The sequence below is a fragment of the Caretta caretta genome, chromosome 5 (genome assembly GCF_965140235.1).
Source record: "Caretta caretta isolate rCarCar2 chromosome 5, rCarCar1.hap1, whole genome shotgun sequence".
Classification (NCBI taxonomy): Eukaryota; Metazoa; Chordata; order Testudines; family Cheloniidae; genus Caretta; species Caretta caretta.
In genome coordinates, this window is record NC_134210.1 from 6576975 (window position 1) to 6603236 (window position 26262).

At 45.9% G+C, this 26262-nt stretch overlaps 1 protein-coding gene across 11 annotated transcripts in view; it reads right to left on the reverse strand.

Annotated features, from left to right (window-relative positions):
* CELF4 (CUGBP Elav-like family member 4) overlaps positions 1–26262 on the reverse strand; it is an 888518-nt gene that overhangs the window by 86783 nt on the left and 775473 nt on the right. For 7 of the 11 annotated variants that reach the window (XR_007356644.2, XR_007356643.2, XM_048849887.2 and 4 more), the window contains exons 8-9: positions 19829–19978; positions 1936–2001 (exon numbers count right to left, since the gene is read on the reverse strand). Coding sequence is in view for 9 of the 11 variants with exons in the window: in XM_048849887.2 (XP_048705844.2) it covers positions 1936–2001; positions 19829–19978 (216 nt within the window). In the remaining 2 variants the exon portion in view is untranslated. The remainder of the gene's footprint in view (positions 1–1935; positions 2002–19828; positions 19979–26262) is intronic. The other 4 variants (XM_048849888.2, XM_048849894.2, XM_048849890.2 and 1 more) reach the window with 1 other exon arrangement.

Sequence of the window (26262 nt, forward strand, 5' to 3'; positions counted from 1 at the left end):
AGGTTCTGCTTTGCTCTCCCCACATTTTGCTTTGAGTTTCTGGTCCAGGATGAGGGGATGCAAATCCCGTTTGCCCATACAACAGGCACACCCTTGTCTATTGTTCTTTTGGCATTACATGCTTTGCACGCGAGAGAGAATGGATGGGTCAAGGACGAGCTATTTTAGACTGGCCCTCGAGGAGTGGCTTGGAAAAGGAGCCTGAAGTTATCACATGGATTTGCTGGATTCCTAGCAATGGGGAGGCAGATTCGCTATGGGACTTGAAGAATGTGCCCTATATTGTCTGCCATATTATCTCATCACTTCAAGCTCTTCCTGCCATCTGCTCAGTAGACTTTGAAAGGGAAGGGGTTGGTTCAGGCACTTGTGGGGAGGGTCTGGGGCAAGTATCTGGGGCTTTGGGCTTCCTAACACAGGGAAGGTGATGGCAGGATGGGGTTTATCGCCTAAGCCAACAAGAGTAGCTCAGCCAGGGAAAGGTTCGGACACAAAGAGGTCCCTCCTGCTGGAAGCCCACACTGACCTTCTCACACAGCACAACCACCGCTCAGGCTTTTGGGGCCTCATTTTGTCCTTTTGCACATTACGCTGCCATGGTGATGGGCCCCCGACTGGCTAAGCCTCATGGACTGGCTGACGCTGCATTCCCCAAACTCCCCTTGGCATTCTAAGGGCATAAAGGTGGCAGGATGGGGCCACTAAAACACCCTTTCTACAAAGAGAGACTCATACATTGACTCACACGCACACCCCCCTTCCCTTCCCCCGCTTTTCCACACAAACACATTCACGCTGATTCTCATGCTGCTACACACTCACCCCCACCCCCGCCTCCCCAGATGGTCTCTCACACACTCACTTGGATCCTCTTACACGCTCAGCAGAAGACTAGCTCACACCTACTCCCCTCCTGCTCCACAGGGTGGAAGCAGTGCTTAGCTGAGGAACAATTTTGCCACACTCAGCTCTCCTCCCCGCCGATAGGGCAAGGGGAGCCATTTGGTCCGACAGTCGGCAGATTACATGCCTGGCTCTCAGAAACACAGCGTAAGGGCTGCCTGAGTCCCAGAGAGAGGGGAAAGGGGCCTACATGCGTGCAGAGGGGTTAATTAACAGCTCAAAGGGTTGAGCTGCCGCTCATCCATCAAACTTCACGAGCAATAAATGACAATAACTAAAACACCAGCAAATGAAGCTTTACATGAAGAATTAAATTAAGTTCCCAGATACAGCCCTGACATGAGATAATAGCCATTCCTCAGCGGGAGCCCATGGCCGCCCTAGTTACCACAGGAAATAATGACTTTGGGGTTGCGGCTTCCTCACGGTGTCAGCTTGGGTCACCTCATGAGGGGATGTTGAACACGCTCTGAGCCCAGTCATCCCAGCTGGTGTCGGTCCATCAGTTTCAAAGGAGTGACTCTGCATTGACACCGGTGTGACGGGGAGCAGAGGCTGGCCTTGTTGGGAAGCTGCTGGGAAATGTAAACCAATTTCTCAGCGGGGGAAAGGCTGGGAGAGGTTGTGTGGGGCTCTGCCATTGGCATCCCCCTCCGGCCGTTACACAAGGGAGACATTTGCACAGTGATCACAGAAAGTGGGAAGCAGAGGGGGTTATGGGCCTGGTTTTCCTCTCGCTAACTGCAGTGGAAATCTGCAATGATTCCACCACACTGATGTAAGGGCCTGATCCGGCTCCCACTGACGTCAACAGAAGTCTTTCCTGGCCTTTCGAGGGGAGCTGGATTGGGCCGTAGAAGCGAAGCTAGGCCGTATGTTTTGTTGTGGGAGGAATGCAATCTCAGACCTCTCTGCCCTGGCCTGGTGCTGCCCCTGGGAATGGCTCCCTTCACCCAACCCCCTCAGGCACATTCAGCGGTTAAAGGCTTTGGGGACGTGAAAGGTTTATTGGGAGAAAGTGTTAATACTAACGACCTGCGTACTGCTGCACTCCAGCGTAGGCTTGTTGCAAGGGGTCTGCTGCAGTGGGGCTCTGTGCTGTGGAGACAGAAGAGAGAGAGGGAATAAAGGCATTAAAATATCACGTTCACACTGGCTTTCTCGCCGCTTAAGTGTTTAGGGGGCGGGACAGATGAACCTGGAGAGAGAAACCCACAGAACAGGTGCGGCATATGCATCCCACACAACAAATTACACAACTCTTGTTTTACCGACCCATCACAGAAGAAGTGTATTGTCAGTCCTTGTGCAGGGGAGGGGGATGGAAATGAAACAGAGCTGAATAGCTTTTGGTCCTGAAATTGGGATGGACTTTTCATATGAGATGTTTCTCCGGAGAGCTCTGCTATTTCCCATTCTTACCATGAGAACCCATCTTGTGGGACTGGGGGACTTCTACCTTGCGCTGCCTGGCAAAACGTGACTCCAGGCATGCGCAGGTATACACGATTGATCTAGTTAGCAGCAATGCTGCACGCATCAATTGTTCTTGGACTCAGCCCCGCTCCGAACAGTGCCCTGATCCTCAAGAGACAAACCTTTCTACACTGCCCTCTGGAACTCCTCTCATTCCTCTCCCGGAAGTGGAGAGATGTACAATAATAAAAGAAAAAGCAAAGAAAGGAAGAGAATCCTTTCAGAACCAGGACTCTCCTTAATGTGTGTCCTCTAGCTTTAATGTTACTCAGCCATAAGGGTCACAAGACAGACGCCTGGGGGTGTGGTGCACTGAGGCAAGAACCAACGACGTGATGAGTCTCTACTTTTTCTTACATACAATGCGTGTGTCAGGGTGAGGAGCTGTACGTGGGAGATGGAAGGTGTGAAATGAAAGGAAGAGCCTGGATTTCGCAGAGAAGTCATTATTTTCCTTATAATAATGAGCACTAGAGATAGCCCTGAGCCTATCCCAAACTTCGGGGAAAAATTTAGATCTAGACCCAACTTTGGAGTTTGTGCCCTTCTCTAACTATACCATTTATCCAACTTATTATTATTACTATTTATTTGTATTACTGTAGCACCTCAGGACCTCACTGTGCCAGGCACTGTACAAACACAGCACAAAAAGACAGTCTCTGCCCCAACAAGCTTAAAATCTTAGCACAGAACAAGAGACAACTGATGGACATGGACAGACAGATGGGGAGCAGAGAGAAACAAAAACTCATTTGATCTCTGAAGCCTCCCAGCGCCCTTTACAAAATTTTGCTTAATCTGCTGCACAAATGCAGCCACCTCTGTGGCAGAATACGGCAGCTGTTTCAAAGGGCATAGCAAGGCTGGCCAACAGCTTTAGGAGAGGAAGCAGCCAATCTCTGTGTAAGCCACTTAGTCCTCTTCCCAGTGCCTTTTCTTTCTGCACAAACCTCCTGCATGCTCTCCTAAAAGTGTTTGTTTTTGTGAAACTTTGAAGTCTAGTTCAAGTGCAGCCAGAGCTGGTAGGCTTTTTTTCTCTCCCTTTCCCCTCTGGTTGATGAAAAAAAAATACAAAAAAAAAAAACGTTGGATAAGCTCTTTCTTTATCTGCAGCCATAAAATATTTAAAGCAAAGCTTGACTGAACCTCCAGTCCGAATGTCACCTTGGCCCTAATATTTCACTTCTTGTTATGAGTTTAATTTGTATTTATTGGTGCGGCACAGTTTTACATTTATGTGGCCCCCTCCAGGCTTTGTACTTTTAAGACAATCCCTGAGGGAGCTGATACTTCCCCCCTCCCCTGTCTCCTTTCTCTGAGCATGGAGGTGTGGCTGGAGGCAAGGGCTCAGATGGCACAGCCAAGGATGTGGAGGTCTCGCAAGAAAGTCTGGTTGCCCTTGGTAAGGTGAAGGAGAGACACTGAATGTGTGACAGGGAGGAGTACAGGCTGGCTCTTATCAGCCCACTGAATTATGGGAGAGCTCTGTAGCTTCCCTGTGTGTCTCCCTTCCCATCTGATTTGAGCCAAAGTGTCAAAGAACAATATTAACCATAATGGAGGTCTTCCTAGTTGACTTGCCTCACCAGGGCTTGGGACAAGGGCAGAGGCAAGTTGCACATATCTTAGAGGGCAGAACCCAACTCTGGCCAGCTCTCAGACTGAGTTTAAAGCATCTCTTTGACTGGTTGGGCTGTGAGAATGGGTCATGTGGGTGCAGGCTTAGAACAGGGACTGGAGTCAAGATTTATGGGAGCCAGCTTTGCCACAGACTGACTGAGGACAAGTCTTTAGGAGGGGTCTACACTGAGATGTAAGGCCAGGGTTAGCAGAGCTTGAGTTAGCAGACCCAGGTTTGATAACCTAGGGCTTGAGCATCTACACTCATTTGTAAGCCCGGCTTAGGAATTGCTGAACCCTGGCTCCCAACTGGGGTCTCCAGCATGTACACTGCATTATGTGGGCCCAACTCCAACCATCCATATAGCAGACTTCCTCGCGCCCTCCCAAAATGTGGCCACTTTAGCACTTTGTTCGTGGTGCAGAGTAGGAAAGCTTCTTGACTGCCCACCAAACTCGACTGTCCAGAGGACAATGAAAGTCGGCCCTTGGGATTCTTCTGGTGGACTCCCAGAGCACAAGTCCAGTGCAAAGTCCAGAGCACAAGTTACTGCAAGGCAATAGGGCTGGAACCCTGGGTCCCAGCTTGCCTCAGGCTCAGGCCGCAGGTGAGCACGATTTATGTGTAGACAGAATGGGGGTTAGGCTTGAGGCTGAGTTCAAATCCTGGGCTTACATTGCAGGAAGTGCATCCAATGCATGGTCGTCTTAGACTATGTGTCTGCACATGTTTTTGCCCAACCCTCCTACCATCCACACACAGCCTTAAAGCACATGCTAGTTTGTGCTTTGAACCCACACTCAACTACATGGCTGAAGGTAGGGTTAAAGCCTGAGCTGTGCTTTAGCTTGGGCTGGAACCATCCCACTTTGCAGTGACAACATAGGCAAGATCACCCGAGTGCTGATTGTCCCCCACTGCTTTCCCACAATTCCCCCTGAGGGAACAGATACCTTCTCCTGTAATTGACAGAATTGCCTGGGAAATAATCCTAGAGTGTTTCAGCATAAAGCACCGAGGGCGAGTACAGAGGACACAGTTGTGGGGCTATGCGTAGCTGTGGGGATGCTCACACCTAAGTTAACCTGAGTGCTCAGCTGCAGATTTTGATCACCCAGGCTAACGATGCAGTGTAGACGTACCCTTAATTTATACATGCCTGAGTTTAATCTATATGTAAAATGGGTAAGTACTGTGTTGTCATAACATTCACCTCCCCTTCCAAATATGGTTTAGTCCATGCCTTGAGTGCTAGGTGAAACCTCCCAGTAATAACAAAGTCTTGTGACCACCAGAAGATCTCAAGGTGCCAGTTACAACCCTCTCTCCCCGTCTGTGTGCTGGATAAATATCTGGAGTACAGCTAGCTGGAAACATTCCAGAGAAACATTTTTTTTCTCGGAATTTGCTAATGAATCAAAATAGAAACATTTTGCAGAGATGGTTCAGTTCTGACAACATTCCTTCAGACACCAGGCAAAGCTCGGATACAACCTACCATCTTGCCCTGCAGGCTGCTGGGGGGGCATAGGCTTTCATGGTCCATGGCACCAGGGCAGCCCGTCTATGCAGGCTTCCCTGCGTTGGGGACCCCAGACCTTCCAGGGTCTGTGGATCCAGGGCAGCTGGCCAGGGACCCTACGTCTCCATCCCCTTTCACAGAGAATTTTGAAATTTGTAGTTTTCGTTCCTAATTGAAAAAAAAACAGATTTCGAGCTATCTAAATCCTCAGCTCTATGGAATTATCTTTCTCTGCCCGCTCTAATCTGGAGCCTCCTTTTATAAAGGTACTAAGGCACAGAGAGGCTCATGATGGCCGGCTCTCACAGAGATGACAAACGCCGGCAGCCCCTATGGAATTTACTCCTCATTTCTGACAATCAGACTGGACATTAATTGTCCAGTACCAAATAGCCACTCAGTGGCAGGGCTAGGAACAGAAGCAGGCTTCCTGACTCCTAGATCCCTTGGTCTGTCTCCAGCATCCATGGAAAGCTCACCTAGCCTATAAGCCACATTCTTGTCATCAGGGCCAAGGCAATCATCTTAGGAAACTTAATTTTAAATTACTTTTAACCATTTAAGATTAAATATTAAAAAATGGCAACATGTTTTATTTAAAGGGTTTGCAACAACAGGCCCCTAAATGCAGCTCTGGTCCCTCCCACACAAAGCTTTTAGAGGTCGTAATTTTCCTCTACCTTTAGGAGACTTGTCAGCATGGGCATTATCAAACTGTGAAACTGTGGGTTTCTCACTTGATGCTGATCTCTCCATGGATCACATGGAGAATTCCCCCTGGCCCATGGAAAGTTTCCTTATTGATTTCTGTAGGCTTTGGATTGGGCTCCTGGAACGTTATTGACAGGTAAGGAAGATGCAGGAGTCTAATGCTTTCGCCTTACTGCTGGCACCTGGGCATAGGTGCAGCCCCAGTCATTCTGTACAGACCTGCCAGCCAGGGAGTGGGGTCACGGAGAGGGGCGATGCCCTGTATCTCCACACTAGTAAAGAGACCTGCAGGGAGGCAACACTCCAGCAGCTTGGGGCTCTGGGAACCATACAACCAGCTTAATTCTGTACCTTATTCCTTGCCCAGACCTCTGGGAAAAAGACGATGAGGTGGAAGATCGGTAGTGTAATGATGCCCCTGGCTGAATCCTAATCTGTGGGGCTGAACCTCGGACCGGTGGATCTGAAAGCTTCTACAGCTTGAGCTAAAGGACCCAGCTTCCTTAGCTCAAAAGCTATAGCAGATTCATGAAGCTCTCAGCACAGACTAGGCACTAGAGGGAGACAGAGCCATGCTATGTTAATGTGTATTGCAGCCAGTTTGTATCTCAATTTACCTATAAGCTGTAGCTCATGAAAGCTTATGCTCAAACAAGTTTGTTAGTCTCTAAGATGCCACAAGTCCTCTTTTTCTTTTTTCTTTTTCTTTTTTCTGTTCATTGTGGCATTTCCCCTTCCCTTTCTGTGTAGACACACTTCTCTTTTCTGTAGCGCTATCTTCTCCTTTACAACCAAACTTAAGCTGAAGTTAGCATGGTACAAGGTGTTGGACTGACAGCACTGGAAATGATAGGCCAAATTCAGAGATGTTGCACACAGAAGTGTAAGTTAGACACCCTTGCAATCAAACTCCCTTGCTGCCAGACTCGCATAGCTCTTACACCCATTCTGCCGATGTGCAAGGTCGTCTAAGCTGATGTCACTTACACACTGAGGATCTGGAAGATGGTGTCAGAAAAGGAGAAAGGCTATTGTTTACAGCTGATCTCAAAAGGCCAGATTGCTGGTGGAGGTTAAGTTAGCTCTGCTTAAGCCTCTTGAGCTACGTTGATGTACAGCGGCTGAGGATCTGGCCCAGTAAATGCAAGAGAAAGGTGCACTGTGCAAACAGATGTTAGTAGTAACTTTTGCTGGCAGCTCAGGGCAAGAGCCTTATCCCTGGACAGGAGACTGAGGAAAGGAGATTGCCTCGATATTAATTTGATCATTTCCATATCTCTACGGGAAAAGTCCTGCTCAGATACAATCATCTCTTTGCAAGATGACCCTGGCCAAGATGACACAAGGTGACCACAGCAGATAACCTTCCATAAACCTGAAGACATAAAGCAAGCCAATGACCTACTTTACGACCATAAATATAAATTTAACAAAGGCAGCACTAATTCGTTAGGCAGAAGTCAAGAAATGACTCCCAAGTCCTTCAAAGAAAGTAGATCCATTAATGTCACTTTCTGAATCCTTTGCCCAATGCCAAAAAACCCCCAAGGATGACTTCCCAAAGTCAGCACGAAATCCCAGCGCTTTCAAATAAATGCCAGGAAGCTTTCATGTCACTGTAACGTTTATCTGCTTTTTAAAGGGACACCCAGCTGCTTTTAGGCCCAATATTTAGCTTCCCTAGGAACATATGGGGATGATGGTTACAGAATCTAATATGTTTTCTTAAAAAGAAATTCAGTGAAAATAGTGCTTTGAAAAAGATGTAATAAATATCCCATTCCTCCCCGGGCATCAGTAACTCAAACACAACAGCTGCAAGTTAGCCAGTGTCTGGGTAACCAAAAGGTGAAACTGACTACGTACAAAAAGGGCTGGATTCTGCTCTCTTATATTTCAGGGTAAATCAGTAGGAGCTGAACTGAAGTCAATAGAGTTACACTGGTGTAGATGAGATGATTAAGATTAGGGCCTGATCCAGCTCCCATTGAAGTAAATAGGAGGCTCTCCATTTTCTTCAGTGGGATTTGGATTGGGCCCTGAGGTCCAATGTATCCAGAGTATTGTAGTTTCACTGTCCCAGGTCAGGTTTAAACACATGCAGCGTACAGGCTGCCAAGCAACTGTTATTGCTGAAATCCATTCAGTTTGATTTAAGTGAGTTCTTTGCTCCTGTGAGGTGTGGAGCAGAACACAGCAAAGAACTGATTTTTCGGTTCAGGGACTGAATTGAAATATCTGAAAAAAAATTGGGTTTAGTTCAAAATGAAACTGAGGTTTTTTTGTTTCCCCCCAAAATGAAAAAAAAATTGTTTTGAGTGGAATGAAGCATTTTATTTCACCCCAAATGATTCCCCCCCCCATTTGTTTCATTTTGGGGGCTTTTTCCACACTTTTTGGGGGGGTTGTTATAAATTAGCGACATATCTATATGAAATGCCATTGCCAAACGAAAAGTCAAAACTGTTTCATTTCAATCGGGTTAAAACGAATCATTTTGACTTAAAAAAAAAAATCCTGTTCTGTTTTTGTCTGAAACTATTTGCTGAATTCGACCCGAATTGATGAATAGTTTTGTTGCCCAGAAAAATTCATTTTTCAATTAATTTACTAGTTATCAAAAAAATTCCCCCAGCTGTATTGCTGAGCACCCTCAGGTCGCCCTATCAGAGCCAGTGATTTCACTTCCGTGGAATGATCTAGGGCAACTTTCTCTCATCTCGCCATTCTCTGCCTCAACATGGTCAATAACAGCCACGCACAAGGAATTCATTTCATTCAATCTGTTTTTCTGTGCTTCGCACGATCATTCCTTATCTATACGATGCGGGGCTCTTGCCTCAGGCTGCGGCTTCGGGACCTTTTGCGCAGCCTTGTAGAAACTTGTCCAATAAATCCGCGAGCGGTGCTAAGACCGTGTCACCTCTCACAGGGTTCCAGAGGGGTGGATATTGAAAGCGTGTATTTGGGGTTGAGCATGGTGAAGTTGGGTGATAAAAGCAGGCCATGCTGTTACCCGCTTTTCAGTTTAGAAGGAAATAAAATAATCACAAAAAGAAAACCCTCTGCAAGGTCAGGATCAAAATAAATAAATAAATAAACGAGTGGGAGGACTCTAGTCACCTTCTCCTTAAATCCAATTTAAATCACTCTCTACAGCCCTAATCTATATCCATAATTATATCATTTCGTACAACAAGCTTGCGAGAGGTCTTAAGAAATTTATGTAGATTAAAATTCATGGGTGCCATAGTACGGATTCCATATTATTAAGATTGATTAGGACAGCTGATGCTGTGATTAAAGAAGCCAGCGTTTACTGTTGTAATTAATTAGGTATTCAGACACAACAATAACTGCAATAACAGAAAGAATGTGCTGATCCGGCAGAAAACAGTGACCGATCCTGTGCTTTCTGGTCTCGTTTCGCCTTACGGGGCAGGATGCTGTGCTGTCAAAGGCATGCTATTCCATCCTCCATGCCCTCCACACTGAGAAACTCCTCACGAGACCCAGGGAACCTGTTCTTTTGGCCTCTCTCCTGCAGGACTGAGAATCCCTGTTCCTGTCCACGTGGCAAGTTCAGAGTATGTTCATGTATGTTCAGAGTAGAAAAACGAAGGGGTAAGAGGCCCCACCTGCTTTAAATTAATATAACTTGCCTCTGGGAATTCTTATCTTTACTCGCTGTGTGTCTTATGGCAAAGCCTATGTGCCCCAACGCAGATCAGGGCCCTGCTGTGCAAGGTGTTATTCAAACTCATTGTGAGCCACAAAGAGCTTCCACGCTAAATAGACACAGGGAAAACAGAGGCATGGACAGTTGAAGTGACGTGTCCAAGGTCACGCAGCAGGTCAATAGCAAAGCCAGGGATAAAGCGCAAGTCTCCTGATAGATTATTATTTATTTAAAATACACAGATATTGTGGTAGCTCCCAGAGGCTAGATAGTTTGAGTCCCTGTTGTGCTAGGTACAAACAGAGAGCAAACGACAGTCTCAGCTGTACAGGGTATGTCTACACAGCCCACGGCAGGAGCCTCTGACCGGGGCTAGACAGATTTGGGTAGGTGGGGCTTGTGCTTCAATGCTAAAAATGACATTGTGGCTCGGGCTAGTGCCTGGGTTCTGAAGGGCTGAGGGGAAAGGGGTGTGCTTCAGAGCCACAAATCCAGCCTGAGACACAACTTAAAAGCACTCTCCACACAGCTGGTTTTAGCATGAGCCCCGCGAGTCGACCTGGGCTCGGAGACTCACTGCGGCGGGCGGCTACTGGCCATGTGGACATCCCTAAGGAGTCTAAAAGACGCCTTGACTGGCGGATGAGAGACACGAGCGGGCCTGGGCACAGGGCGAGAGAGACAAGATAAGAGACATCCCAGGATGGGGGCAGATCTGAACCAATCAGGAGCAGTGAGCCCAGCTTGCCACCCGGCTAACCATTATTAGGCTACAGTTTCCTGTAGAGGAGAGCGCTGGTGAGGGACTGGAAGGAGGACAAGGTGAGGGCTCTTTCCAGATTCTGGCTGGGAGCTTTTCCCAAGTGTAAGGGGTGGGGTAGGAGAGAATGCCAGAGATCCCAGTGGAGAAGTAGAGAATCAAAGAAGCCAGGCTCACACCCTGGGCAGAGCACAGCGGGGAATCAACCTGGCAATGAGATATGAGGGTGGATATGTGTAGCTGTAGCCAAGATAGAAGATGTTCTTGGGTGAAAATTTTGGCAGTGCGAGCAGATTTTGGCTGCATTCTCCTGGGAAAGATCTAAAAGTGACCTCTTATCAACTGTGTGGGTGAAGGAACTGCCAAGGGTACTAGCTTTGTCATCCTTTCCCTGCATGGTGATCCTGCCAGGTTCACAACACTCCCCCAGAGAAATCCTGCTGAAGTCACACTGAATCTCCATGCTTTTTTCCCCAGGCCACAGGGTGTCCTGTGTAGCTGGTGATCATAGTGCCTGTGTGTTTAATCCCACCAGGCTTGCCCAGGAGGCTTTTTATGTTGATTTCATTCTGCCATGTGGCTTTCATGCATTCATAGACTGACAGATTCCGAGGCCAGAAGGGATCACTGTGATCATCTCGTCTGGCCTCCTATATAACACAGGCCCTAGAACTTCCCCAAAATATTTCCCAGAGCAGATCTTTTAGAAAAAACATCCAATCCTGTTTTAAAATGTGTCAGTCATGGAGAATCCACCATGAACTTTGGTAAATTGTTCCAAGGTTAATTACCCTCTCTGTCAAAAATGTAGGCCTTATTTCCAGTCTAAATCTCTCTGTTTTTTACTTCCAGCCAATTGGTTTGACACCACTGTGCTCACCCCCTAATAAAAGACTGGCAGCCTGTCTACCTTCCACCTTATCAGTGGCAATCTATCCTCATCAGAGCCACTTGCTCTAGACTGGGAACTGGACCACATTGCTGTAAACCACATCCTGGCTAGTGATGTGTGCTACAAGGGATGTAACATCCGGCCAGCTCAGGAGTGTGAAACCATATCGCCTTCTAGTGGCTGGAGTCCCACAGAGGATGTGGGAGGAGATTTTCAAAAACGCCTTGGGAATTTAGGAACAGAAATCCCACCAAACGGTGGTTTTGAAAATATGCCCCCATAACCACTAATACTACCAAAGATAATGAGGGGACCCTAGGCACCTATGTATTCACACACCTTACACACTAGTGTAATAATATTTGTACACAATGCATCTTGTGAGGTAGCATCTGAAAACTAACAACACACCATAATATCATGGTGAAATATATGTAACAAGGTTACATGTGAAGTTATAAATGCTCTCTGTGTTATGTTACTAGAACATGTTTAAGACCAGACAGCCTAGCCCAGGTAAAGGGGATAAACAGGTTTGTTCTAGACAAAGGAATGGGGGTTTCCTTCAATTTACATATTAGCAGTAAACAAAGCCGTCAAGCTAAACCAGAGGGGGCTATCCTGAAACTGCACGCGAAAGACAAAGAATTAACATGGCTCCTGTACCCCACAGAGAGTCAGGAGGCCTTCCTGACTTTTAGGGCAAAGATAATTCCTTTGGGAATATAAGGGCCAGAGAGAGATGCCATCTTTTTCCTACACCTTAAGAAGACAAAGAAACCAAGTGATTTGATCACTGTGATGAGTCCTGGCCAGTAAAAAGCCAGAAAGGAGACTGTGGATGAGAGAAACCATCTTGAACAAAGACTCTATCTTGCTAGATTACGTTTTAGACTTTTAGGGGGGTGTTTTCATTTGTTTGTAACCACCTCTACCTTTATCCCTTTTACTTGTGTAAGCAGTGTCAGGATGAGCTCCACCCTGACATCTGGTGGTGAGGTGTGGCAAGTTGTGGAAAAGAACTTCAGGGGCCGATCTCATTTGCATAGGCACACCCACCACGCCTAGAATGAGACCATAGCTGCCCAAATGGTCACTTTGGCTGCTGTGGGATCCCCAGTGTCTCTGTTATTGGGGCAGGAAGAATAAATTGTTATTACCCTGATTATGGGAACTGTGCTTGGAACTGTACGTGGCCTTTTGTTATGATGGAGGGACTCACCATCAACTAAGTAGCACTCGCTAGGCAAGGGTCATGGGTTCCAAAACTGTGTGAATAGAGAGAGGCTGGGGACAAGTACTAATACTTGGTGGCATGGGCCCCTTGGTGAGGGCCTTACATGCTAATTGCACTTCCTCCTCTCTCCACTGTGGAATATCAGAGCTAATTTTGATTTCATTAGAAGTCTAGTTATAGGCTGCTGAGCTCATTTTGGGCTGACAGTGCACCAGCACTGGGGCTCCCCTACTACAAGCTGAATTCACCTAAGAGCTGAAATCACTGAGTGTTGTGTTAAGTAGTGGGGGAGCCTGAAGATATATTGTGGAGCAGTTGTCGGGCCGGCTGGAGTGCCTTGCGGACCGGCTGGTGGAGCAGTTTGTGGATGGCAGGAGCTGCTTGTGGGCCGTGGAGCGGAGCAAAGGAGTTCGTGGGGCGGCTGGCAGAGCGGAGCGCAGCTGAGCGAAGGAGTTCGTGGGGCGGCTGGCGGAGCGGAGTGCCGCTATGGAGCTATGGGGCAGTCAGCTTCAGATCATGTAAGGTGCCTCTTACCCCCGTCCCATTTCCACCCAGGTTGAGAGGTAAAGCTCCGCAGATAAACTTTTGAACTCTGGGGCTGCCCTGACCAGGGACAGAGACTTTTGGGGCATTGGACTTTTGGGACTTTGGGTGATTTGGGGTTGCTGGACTCAAGAACCAAAGGGAAAAGGGCATGCCCCAATTTGCTTGGGGTGGGTTTTTTGCTCATGGGTTGTGTTATGAATCCTGTTGGTGGTGTTTCCCCAACATAATGCCACATTGTTTCTCTCTGTTATTAAAAGGCTTTTGCTACACTCAGACTATGTGCTTGCGAGAGAGGAAGTATTGCCTCTTGGAGGCGCCCAGCGGGGGTGGTATATATTTGTCCCAGGTCACTGGGTGGGGGCTCGAGCCGGTTTGCATTGTGTTATTGGAATGGATCCCCTAGATATTGAACCCGGCCCTTGTTGCTGCCAACTCTGACGGGCAGAAGGGTTACACTTGGTATCACTTAATCCACGCTCTTTTGTTAATAAACTTGTTCTGCTGTCATGAGAAATCATCAGTGCTGGGTAAGTTCAGTAACCTGTGTGTGGTTCCAGGAAGCTGACAGGTTGGAATGTTTTGCTGACTCTGGAGAGGCACCAACTTTCCCTGCAAGGGCCCAGTGAGAGGGCCTGGTCCCTGCAGTAGGATGATTTTGGGGTGGATTCAGAGCTGGAAGGGTACCAGGAGCAGCCTGCCAGGAGTAACCAAGTTGGGAAAGACAGGGTGAGGCTTGTGAGTTTCTGGCAGACGGTTGGGGTCAGAGCTCTGGACCAAAGCTGCACGGCTACAAGACACCCAGGGTTACAAGGCAGGTGGTGACTGAAACCCTTACAGGCCTGGGTGAACCCCCAAACCTCACACATGATTCTTCTTTGCCTCAGATGGGGGAAACATGGGTTTCCAAAAGCTCCTGATTTCTAGCCCTACTGTCATCCATTCAACTGTAGCATAAACCATATCAATGACATCTGCCTGGTTCAGTAGCAATGTATGAGGAGAGGCTGAGGGAACTGGGATTATTTAGTCTGCAAAAGAGAAGAATGAGGGGGGATTTGATAGCTGCTTTCAACTACCTGAAAGGGGGTTCCAAAGAGGATGGCTCTAGACTGTTCTCAGTGGTAGCTGATGAGAGAACAAGGAGTAATGGTCTCAAGTTGCAGTGTGGGAAGTTTAGGTTGGATATTAGGGAAAACTTTTTCAACAAGAGGGTGGTGAAGCACTGGAATGGGTTACCTAGGGAGGTGGTGGAATCTCCTTCCTTAGAGGTTTTTAAGGCCTGGCTTGACAAAGCCCTGGCTGGCATGATTTAGTTGGGGTTGGTCCTGCTTTGAGCAGGGGTTGGACTAGATGACCTCCTGAGGTCCCTTCCAACCCTGATCTTCTATGATTCTATGAATGTATCAGAATGGCTGCTTTAGGAAGCCAGTAGGTTTGAAGGGCTTATTTGAAAAATTCATGGGTCTATAACTTGCCCTCTCCCCTACGTATTGTCCTTGAGTATAAACGCCATCCAGCACAAAAAGGGGACAAGCAGCAACTTGGTCACTAAGATGTAGGGCAAGGGGCCTGTGATAAAATTTTCAAAAGCACCGATGTGAGTCAGGAGCCTCAGTCCCATTTTCCAAAGTGACACCGTATTTGTGCATGAGACCTAGTGAAAGAATGTGACCTGTCTGGTTTTACTGTATACAGCAGAGTCATTAGTAACAGAGGAAAGGGATTAATGGTCACTACCTGAGGCCAACTTCTGCTGTCCATTACGCACTATAAATACAGAGTAATTCCACGAGGGTCACAGGCTGTTAGTGGTGCAACGGAGAACAGAATCTAGCCCATAAAGAGGTCATTATCTTTCTTATTACATTTCTTACGTTCCTGTAAATGAAGCACTGAGCCCTCAGCTCTCATCTCAGCTGGTACGAGGCCTCGCCGGCCGACTGCAGTCCCTGTCACTCCTGTTAACCCGGAGCCGGTGAGCACTCTTTGCGGTTGCTGTGATGTTGCTCACAATCTCATGGCACAAAGGATTAGGCTTTTGCTCCTGCTATATGTTCTGACACACTGCCATGTTCAATGGCGCTCTGAACTGAGACACCGAAAGGCCAAAGGGCCTGCAGATAAACTAGCGCAATTCTCCAAATGGCCTGAGATTAGCGTAAAGGGAAGGAAAATATTTGTTCCCCGGACAGAATCCCTAACTGTGAGAGAACCTCAGAACAGTGAATTCTGGCCAGGCTTGGCGGGTGTGAGAGGAGGGCAAGCTTGCCTGAGGCTGACTGATCTGCAGTGATATTGCATGGGATCCGTTGGTAGGTCACAACAGCACAGTGCAGTGAAGCTGTTGGCACGGAGGCTGAGAACACACCCTTGACAAGCTGTGATAGCTGCACTCATGTTGCCTAATTTCCAAACCCTCTCAAACACGGTGGGTTCAAAAGTTCAACGTGAACTTGAATGATATTGGGTTCACGTCCTCTGCCTGCCCGGCAGGAGAGAATGGTAAAAAGGAGCCAGGGAGGAGAGAGAAAAAAGAAAGAGGATTTCTTTTCAGATGTGTCTGCTGCACCTACTGTGACTGCACTCTTTGGGTTTTGTTTTGAAGCTTTTATTTAAGAAAAATGAACAGAGAAAAAAAATCCAAGGCAAAATAAAGGGAAGGCAATTATATGATGTCATCCTGCCTTTATGTTTCAAAGATTGAAAATTTTTGGTGGAATGCTAGAGTAGTTAGGTGTGACAGACAGACAGACAGATAGATAGATAGATAGGCTTCATGATTAATGGAATTTACATTGATTCTGACACTCCAGACCATATGTATCTAAAGACAGCGGTTGTTCTATGTTTTGCTATTTTCATGCAAGGAAGGCAGTGGGTCAAATTCTGCCAAACTTTACAATGGTATAAACCCACAGTGGAATTGTTCAGCATTTACGGAAGAGTAACGGAGAGATGAATTGGGTCACAAGGTGCTATATATGCTGCTAAATAAATAAATAATAATAAATGTTCCTGGACATTTTTGTGCCAGACGTATACTGTGAACCAGAGGCTGGTGAAAGCTGGGTGGGGAGATGTGGTTTGGGGCAGTGAACATATATATTACGGGAGATCTGTGTTTTTTTTCCTGTGCAATCTGTGGGTGTAGACATGGTTACATACCCTGTTTTAAAATTTAATTACAATTGTTGTATATAGAACCATTGAACCACAGGAGTATAAGGCAGTGCCAATATCAGATATTTCAGAGGAGGGTGCAAGATATCTCATAATGGACAATGATAGATTAAGCTGCTGAACACTGAAAGTTTCTTCCTAACCCTAGGCGGTTGGCTTCTATCATAAAGCATGAGAGTTTGTGTCCTTCATACGTTTTTATCCAGTCGAATATAACTGTAGATGTTCTCATTATCCATATAAGTGTCTAATCCTCTTTTGAGTCCTGCTAAGCTCTTGGCCTCAATAATACCTCGTGGCAATGGCTAAAGTTTTGGCATTTGCACAGAGCCTGAGACAGGTACAGAGAGGAAGTTGGAATCGATACACACAATAAAATAAATCAATCCTATTTTGGGAATGCTTGGATCCAGGCTTGTCCTCTGGGCTCATCTCAAATTGGGACAAGCAGCACTGAACCAGTAGGCTAGAATCTGACCCACTGAGATCTCTGGAGAAACGTCTGATTGACTTCAATGACAGCAGAGTTAGGCAAAGGCTGATTGGTAACACACTGCATTTTCCATAGCAAAGAGGTCCACAGAGCACAGATAGTGTTCCAAGTTTTTTCAAATCATATTGTTTGCACGTCGCTCCTCACTAGCTGGGATTGGCCAGCCTGGGAGCGATTTGGGTTTCTGCAATATCTCTGGCTGAAAATATTTTATATAGGGCTGGAGGGAAAACAAGAAGTCAGTTTTGTGAAAAATGTGCAGGTTTTGAAATGTGATTTCTTTCCCCATTTGAATGAATCAGAGACCTTTTGAAATATTTTAGTAAACAAACAAACCAGCAAACAAACAAAACCCCCCCCCCCCAACTCTCTCTCACTTGCTCTCTGTTTCCTGATTTGACCAGAAATTCCATCCTGGAGCTGAGAAATCCTTCCCAATGAAAGTTTCATGGACACTGATATGTTTCTGTGAAACATTTTGGTTTTGACAAATGGGCATTTTCTGACACAAAATGTTTTATCGAATAATTCCTGACCAGATCTAGCTTTAAGCTTCAGATTTTATGAAACTTGATTGAGTTCTAGAAAACTATTTCCCCTTAATATAAGCCCTGGGTTTTTCCCAGGTAAAATAAATTGAAAATCTATTTCTCTAAGCAGTCAGAGGCCTGGGCTAGGCAAACAGTAAAGATTTTGATTTGAAAGGAATTCTCTTCCTGCCAGGGCTATCAGGGAATAAAACAATATTAATAAAAACCCCGCCATGAAGCAGTTCTGCCAGGCTTTATCACAAGGGCCTGATCTTGAAAATCTTCCTTGTTAGTCTAGTTGGACTAGCATGGGGAATGGTGGTAGGATTGGACCCCTTAGTATAACAACTCAATGGGCCTAATCAACTCATTAGTCAAATTATTCAAGTTAAATGAAGGTGAATTTCACCAAGTAGTACCAGGAATCGTAACTAAAAGTGAGTGGCATTCACTGCCTCAGAACTTAGGTGTTTGTGCAAACATTCTCTTTGCCTGGATTCACATACCTTGAGCTTCAGTTTGAGGGTTTGAATAAGCCCCCAAACTTACACAAAATTGGACAGATGCCTCCAACTTTTACCCAGTCTTATGTCAAAACCATAACCGAGCTTGAAAACCCTCAGAACCTTTCCTGGGGCTTGAGCTGAGACTGGAGTTGGGAATGAGATCTGGAGGCAGACAGATTCATGCATGTGCATACAGAAAGGTTTCCACTGCTCCAAACATGACAGTGACAGGACTACATACATACACAGACTAGCTAAAGTGAGCAGTTAGATAGCTAGATCATCTGACCAAACTATTGCAAAATGACATTTTGTTTTGAAATTTAGCTAGATTGAAGAAAGCCAAAAAACAACAACAACAAGGGTATGTGTGTGATAGAGAAACCATAAAAAGGAAGAAAACGAAGCCCCAAACGTTTTCATTTGACCCCAAATAAAAACATTTTTTGGATTTTTCGGTTCAGCCACCAAACGGAAATAACTGATTATCTGCTCAGCTCTGCTTCTATCACCTAAGACTTCCCATCCCCACAGCACATCAGTAAAGTTCCCTGCGAGGCTGAGCTCACCTACTCCAAGGGAATGGCTGAAATGGAAGGAGTGCTTTTTGTGTCGCATGAGGCAAACTCACTGGCTGAAGTACTGACTCAGTGTTCAACTTTCTAACGAGCTAGATTAATCGCTGCGTGCTCCAGAGTAAAACATTCCTACACCAGCTGGTGGTTAGTGTTAATTAGTAACATTTATTTAAAACATTTTTTTTATTGTGTATAAAACAGCAAGAAATGCCTTTTCATCAGCTTGAAGAGGGATGGATGGTTATGGTGAGATAACCGCACCACAGAGAAATCTAGGTGCATAGGTGGGCCTCGTGGGATGTTGCTGCATCCTTGGCTTGGTTGTACCAAATCAATTATATATACACACATAATATAATATATCCCCCATTCACTGCTGACTGCCAAAACCTGAAAAAAACACCACCTCACAACTGATACCCTTTGTGTCAGCCATAGCAAACAGGCTATATGTTGAATGCCTATGGAAACTGGTCTAATCCCTCAACCCTAGAGGCAGTCTCTCCAGTGCAGGGTTGAGCCATATTTGTGGTGTGGAGCTGGACCTATTCTGTGGATACATAAAGGATTTCAGTCTCCAGGGCTGTTAAGTGAGTTGAGCAGGGATACGACCAGGGGGTCAGTGAACGGCACTGATCCACCACATGAAAGGCCTTATGTAGGCCCCGGCTACAGCACATGGGTTGCAACACGAGATGGACAAAGCAGGCTAGCTGAGTGCCAATCCCATCCCATCCCATCAAGACAGACTCCCACAGTGTCCTCCTTCCACAGTCACTCTTCTACCCATAACTGAATTCAGGGAGGAGATCCGGAAGAGTCGGCCATAAGAGATGTAGCTGACAATCTTCAGCTGAGCCAGGCTCAGCACGGCTCATACAAGATCAGCCAGGAACAAGCCCCCTTTTGGTATACCTGGGAGAACTGCCACACATGCACCATGTTGGTTTCAGCTTGACCTGGCCGCACATATGTGCAGGGTGGACATATGTGCATGGGGCCGGCTTACCAGGTAAGATCTCCTGACCTTAGTGTCCAGCTACAAGGTAGCTCCTATGGCAGAGAGAAACACACTGGAGCAGGATATCATTGCTCAGAAAGAGAGGACGTATCAGATAAAGTTATCAGCACTGGACCATCTCAATAGGATGGAAACCAACTGGATCTGAGAATCGGGATGGTTTGGCTTACCTGGGTAAGGGTGGATGCCATTAGCGAACACAGCTTCTGCGGCGGGCTGCCCATTAGCCTGCGGTGGGAGGCCAGTGAAACCATTCACCCCGATTGGGGATGGGATGCTAGGCACAGCCGGTGCAGTGATGCCAGGAGGTGTGCTCCCACCTACAGGAAGGAAGTAAACAGAGGGGAAAAAACCAGCCTTAGGATGGTGAATTCCACAGGTGGTGACCACACACAGCAAACCCGGATACTACGGTGATGAACACCAGAGGGACGCCTATAGATAACAAAATGAATAAAGGTCAAAACCATCTCACAATGCAATGGACAGTTTGCACCATCACGGGCAAGACTGTGCAACAGTTGCTCACGTTGCGGAGAGCGTAACATGAGAGGTTTGCCCGAGCTTGTTTAACCCCAGGAGTGGGCTTTTCCTCCAGTGATCACAACCTTTAGACTAGATCCTCAGCTGGTGTCAACTGGCATAGTTCCAATGGTGCTAAGGTCTGGCCTAATTTATTGGCAAATCATCAAGGCTTTTGTTTTCAAACCATTGTTTGGCCTCAGAAGAGAACTCTGAGTCCCACCTGCATAGAGCATCTCATGTCATTTTGGTTTTAGTCTTGGAGATGTCAACCTTCTGATCTTACTGAATCCAACGACTGGCCTACGGCCAAGGCTGTCACATGACCTGCCTCTGAACTAGTAGGCTCTTCAGTTTGAGAATACACCGAGTAGATGGCTAGTCCAAGAAGGAAAAAAGAACAGCTACAGTTTGTAGCATTATAACAGCTACCCCTACAAGGACAGCATTTCACTGGTGCAGTTTCACCCAACCCTGTCATGCACCTTGCCGTTCTGGCTGTACTGAGAGAGGCTGACAGAGCAATGGCTAAATTCCGGGGTGAGTCGAGCGTGCTGCCTACATTAGAGAAATAGGTGTACCAGTGATGAGCCCAGTGTGGGTATGCGGCACCTATGTAAGACAAGGTCAACACTGCTAAGATTTAATCTCATAATTTAACAGAATAAGACGAATGGTTCTCATCTCTTCTTGACTTCAGTGCATCTGTGTATTTGCACCAGATTAAGTTTTGCTAATGGAGACAGGACCTAAGGAAGTCCAGGAGTAGTCTAAATTTAAGCAGCCCCCCAACATGTAAATTACTCCAGCACACACCTTCCAGACTCAGCGAGACTCACACCCATTTAATGTGACCAGGTGCATTCTTCTTTTACCTCTGAAGAAGAGCTGTGTGTGGCTTGAACGCTTGTCTCGCTCACCAACAGGAACTGGTCCAATAAAACATATTAACTCATCCAGCTTGTCTCTCTAATATCCTGGGACCGACATGGATTCTGCTGTACTGCATACCCACTTAATGTGTCATTCACCCCTCCCTTTGTATAGACTCCAAGGCCAGACGGGACTATTAGATGATAACATCTGACCTCCTGTATAGCACATGCCATAGAACTTCCCCAAACTAATTCCTTTTGAACTAGAGCATACATTTTAATTAAATATATTATATTTGAATTAGGCCATTGACTCTAATGGCATGTAAGAGGCTTTAACTCATGCACCACATGTAATTTGCACCAGTGTAGACATTCTTACACAGCAGTAGGTGGGAATAAGTAACAGAGTGTAATTGAGTCTAGTTCCCTCTGCCTCACACATCATGTCTGAATTTATTATCATGATATTTTATTAAGGCAACGCTTAGAGGTCTCATCTGAGACCAGGGCCCAGTGGTGCTAGTCACTGCATAGACACAAAGTAAGAAGTTCCGAAGATTTTACAAAAGAAATAGACAAAGGGTGAGAGGGGAAACTGAGGCACAGAGCGATGACACAACTTGCCCACGGTCATGCAGCAGAGACAGGAACAGCACTCAGCTCTCCAGAGCTGCAATCCAGTGCCGTAATCAGTAGAGAACCTCGCCTCTGGGAAGCTGATCTCCAATAGCAACACCCAGCAAAGTGATAACCATTCACCCAGCTGCAATACTCTGACAGAGGCTCCTTGCATGTTTTCAGGGGGCCTTACGTACAATCCCACCACCAAAGTGACATGAAAGTTGGGGTTGATTCCCTGCTTCTGACAAACACACCCTCTACCGCATCCCTGCCAGAGGTGACTCACTAAAAATATTTCTGAAGAGCAATTTTCTTTTTGCTTTTGGAAGGGATCAGCTTGTCCAGGTGGCAGGTATTTTCAAAATATTTCCCAGGGGCAAGAGTGATTGGTTAATCAGTCAGCTGGCTGGCTAGCAGTGATTTCAGCAGAGGAAGAGTCTTCCTGGATTCCAACTGCAGACTCCTACAAGCAAGTGGAGGGAAGATGTTGTTTTTCAGAAGGGACCATTATGATCATCTAGTCCGACTTCCTGCACAACGCAGGCCACAGAATCTCACCCACCCACTCCTGCGTTAGACCTCTCACCTATGTCTGAGCTATTGAAGTCCTCAAATCATGGTTTAAAGACGTCAAGGAGCAGAGAATCTTCCAGCAAGTGACCTGTGCCCCATGCTACAGAGGAAGGTGAAAAACCTCCAGGGCCTCTTCCAATCTGCCCTGGAGGAAAATTCCTTCCCGACCCCAAATATGGTGATAAGCTAAACCCTGAGCATATGCGCAAGATGGTGTTTTAGATTCCACAGACTGTATAGATTTGGTGATCAAAGACTCTAACTGAGACTCAGGTGAACAAAACCTAAGCTTTTGGGAACTCTCCGTTTTTTCTCACTGTGTTTCTGTGGGTACTGATTTTAATTTGTTTCCTTTATTTGTTTTTATGTATAACTGTGAAAGTAATGTCTGTGGATTATAAAATAGCCATGTCAAGCTGTAAAAATTAGCTTATTATTTGTTTATTTATCGTATGATTTTATAAAGTTATTTAATTAAATTCATTTCTTTAGTTCCTTTTGGGACTTGAATGTGGGGAGGTTGACCCTCTGCAATCCTTGCTGAAAATCTGTAGAGACTGAATTCTGGGTCTCCAGTGACTTTCTATGGGAGTTGTTTTTTTTTTTTAAGGCACTGGAGATGGGAAAAGAAATGAACTCTAGCCCACGCAAAGGTTACACAAACACTCCGCTTTCACTATATCATAGTGGATGCTATTTCAGTGCCTTCCTGCTACCCAGAACAGACACGTTGCTGCTTCCCCTTTGCTTCAGATGTTGCTGGCCTGAAGAAATTCCCTCTATGCCGTATGCGGGTCCAGGGAACAAGAGGTGACATCCTGAGGTCCAAGGGCAAAACTCTTTGCACACATCATCAGTCTGAATGTCACAGAGGCTAGTTAGCATTTCAGTCGCTTTTCCTGACCTCTCCTCTATTTGCATAGGAAATGTGATTTCTTTACTTAAAATTGCACTGAGGATTTTTTTTTAAGTTTATTCCTCTCAATTTTAAAATTTTCCTTTGCATAAACCCAGTGGGGCCGGATCCTGAGCTGGAGTAAGTCAGCGTAGCGCCGCTGAAATGAGTGGAAGGAAACCACTTTACACTAGCTGATGATTTGGTCCTATATTTGGAAATATTTTGTTGCGATTACACAGATGATGTGAGAGATGCAAAACTCACATGGAAGGAACAGTAGAAAGGTGGGTGTGGGGGAGGAATAAATGGCAAATTCTGAACAGCAGGGTGATCAAGTTGTGGCCTGTAAGTCCAAGGCCACACATGGTCCAAGGTCACTAGGATCAAGATGGAGCACTGCTATCTAGTTAACTACCATGCTAGTTTAACACCAACAGACCCCAGTTGTCGGTGGGTGGGATTGAACCTGGGACCTCTAGAGCTAAATGCATGAGTCTGTACTATATGAACTAAAAGCCACAGGGCCGTTAGCTAAGGCTGTAGCAGACTCATTAATCTCTCTCTAAGTGGTCTTGGTGCCACTTGAGGGGCCAGAGCACCACACCCAGGTGTCTGGGTTACAGTAGCCACATTAGCAATACCACTGACAGACAGAAAACAAGATAGAGGGGCATATATGGCAGTAGATGGATAGATGTACTTCTCTGTTTTCCCTCCCAGCCTTTGTCTGTCATTTTTATTCAGACAGTAATCTGTGTGGGGTCGGGATTATGTGTCTGCACAGAGCCTAGCACAATGGGACCTTGAGTTCAGTTGGGAAGTCTAAGTGCTACCATAACGCAGATAATAAATGATGATAATTAGAGCTGGTCGGAAATGTTCTGGCTGCCATCCCCACTGCCTCTAGGGACCCCCATCCTTCTTCATCCTAATTTTGAAAATGGACCTGACCAGACCAGGCCAGGGAGAAGGACTCAGATGGCATCACCATCTTCTCCGGCTCCAGCTGAATCCTGAACACCACATGGCACGTGAGACTTTCTCACCCGCACTTTGCATGTGTCCTTTTCCTTCTCCACCTTATTTCTTCTCTTCCCTAGCCTCCTTTTGCCTTCTCTCTACTAAGAATCTGTCTTAGCTGGTCAAGACTGTAGATTTTGCAACACTGCTGTAAGCCTGTGACCAGAAAGAGGAAGTTAAATGCAATGCCCTAAGCCTGATACTGGTACAAGTTTGCCAGGACTCTGAGTGGCTGATAAGACCATGTGGTGCGCCTGGGTTTCCCAGCAGTGAGGTTGCAAATGAAAGCCAACACCAGAGACAGAAGGTGCATTTTCTATCTTTGCTGGTCTCTTCTCTCCCGCTTTGGGTGGGTTTGTCTTGCTTTGTCTTCTTGGAAATGGGATTGAACAGCGGCAGCTACAACATAGCTCCAGCCCATCTCAACTAACTTTTTCTCTTTTTGCCAAAAAGGACAGGTATTATCCTCTAAGAGATGAGACAGACAAGGTGGGTCAGGTTTCAGAGTAGCAGCCGTGTTAGTCTGTATTCGCAAAAAGAACAGGAGGACTTGTGGCACCTTAGAGACTAACCAATTTATTTGAGCATAAGCTTTCGTGAGCTACAGCTCACTTCATCTGGTAGGTGATATCTTTTATTGGACCAACTTCTGTTAATGAAAGAGACACGCTTTCGAGCTTACACAGAGCTCTTCTGCAGGTCTCTGTGTAGCTCAAAAGCGTGTCTCTTTCACCAACAGAAGTTGGTCCAATAAAAGATATTACCTTACCCACCTTGTCTCTCTAATATCCTGGGACCAACACAGCTACAAGAACACCGCAAACATCTAACAGACTGTCAAACAAGAGATTTTGCCTTTATAGACTGTCTCCGGCTAAAGAGAAAGGGAACAAGGGATGATGTTAAAAAGAAAGCCTTACTTAATGCTTTATATTTCAAATGCATTAACTGTTTCTCCTTCTTTTCTGTATCTTTAAGAAAAAGTTAAAAGGCTGTTTAATGGTGTGTTTGCCATAGTATTAAGCAGGCTGAGGTCTTTGTGTACCAAACCCCAAATCTTGTTTAAAACTATTTAATGTTGGACAGCTTCAGAGTCATGTTAACACCTTTGAGCCTCTGGGCCAATTTATTCCATCAAAATTGATACAACAGTTCCCCAGCTTCCTAAAGGTGATATCTTTTATTGGAGAGCCAGCTCCCCATTAGCCCATCTGGTAGAATTTTGTTTAGAATTTATCAAAATGAAATCTTTCGGTTTTTCAAAACCATTTTTTTCCAGGTTTCTGTTTCAAAATTTGCAGGTGGGATGGGAGGGGTTGTTTCAAATCAGAAAGAAAATAAATCTTCTCTGAAGCAGAATTTCTGTTCTTCTCCTAATAACAACAGACACACCAATAATGCATGTTGGGTCTGCAGTACCTCCTGGGTGTGGTGGTTTGGACGTGAAATTCACCCTCTACATTTCTTCGTAGCAAGTTTTGTGCCTGTTACACAATGCTGTGTTACTGGATGGGGACATTTCCAAAGGTAGGCTTTTCATAAATGAATATTAATTGGCTATTCATGAATGGGTATTTTCATGGGATGGTCTAGGTTTACTTGGTCTTGTCTCAGCACAAGGGGTTAGAATTGATGACCTCTTGAGGTCCCATCCAGGCCTACATTTCTATGATTCTATGAATGGCTATATTTGGTTTTCATGAACGGAGATACATAAGCAGTGTGAAATTGGAGTAACACCATAGTGGACTAGGCCCTAGAGTTGGAAATGTCTTCCCAAGGGAATACAGTGTCACAGAAGCTTGCACAGAAGTGGTGCAGGGATATAGTTCATACACTGTATATCATGGCAGCCAAAACATTTGGCTGTTATATTGGTATTTACACAACTAAGTTGCAGAACGCATTCATTTTCAAGCCTTATTTATATGCAAAAGAGCTTGTGCTCTTTTGTGTCAGGGCCGCCATGTACCACACGGGATGGATTCAGTGCTTTTCAGACCCTGAGAGCGTTTGAATTCCAGGCGTTTGCTGCTTGACGCTTTCTCCGCTCCCACCAACACAAAACAAATCTAGCTAATGCAAATATGAT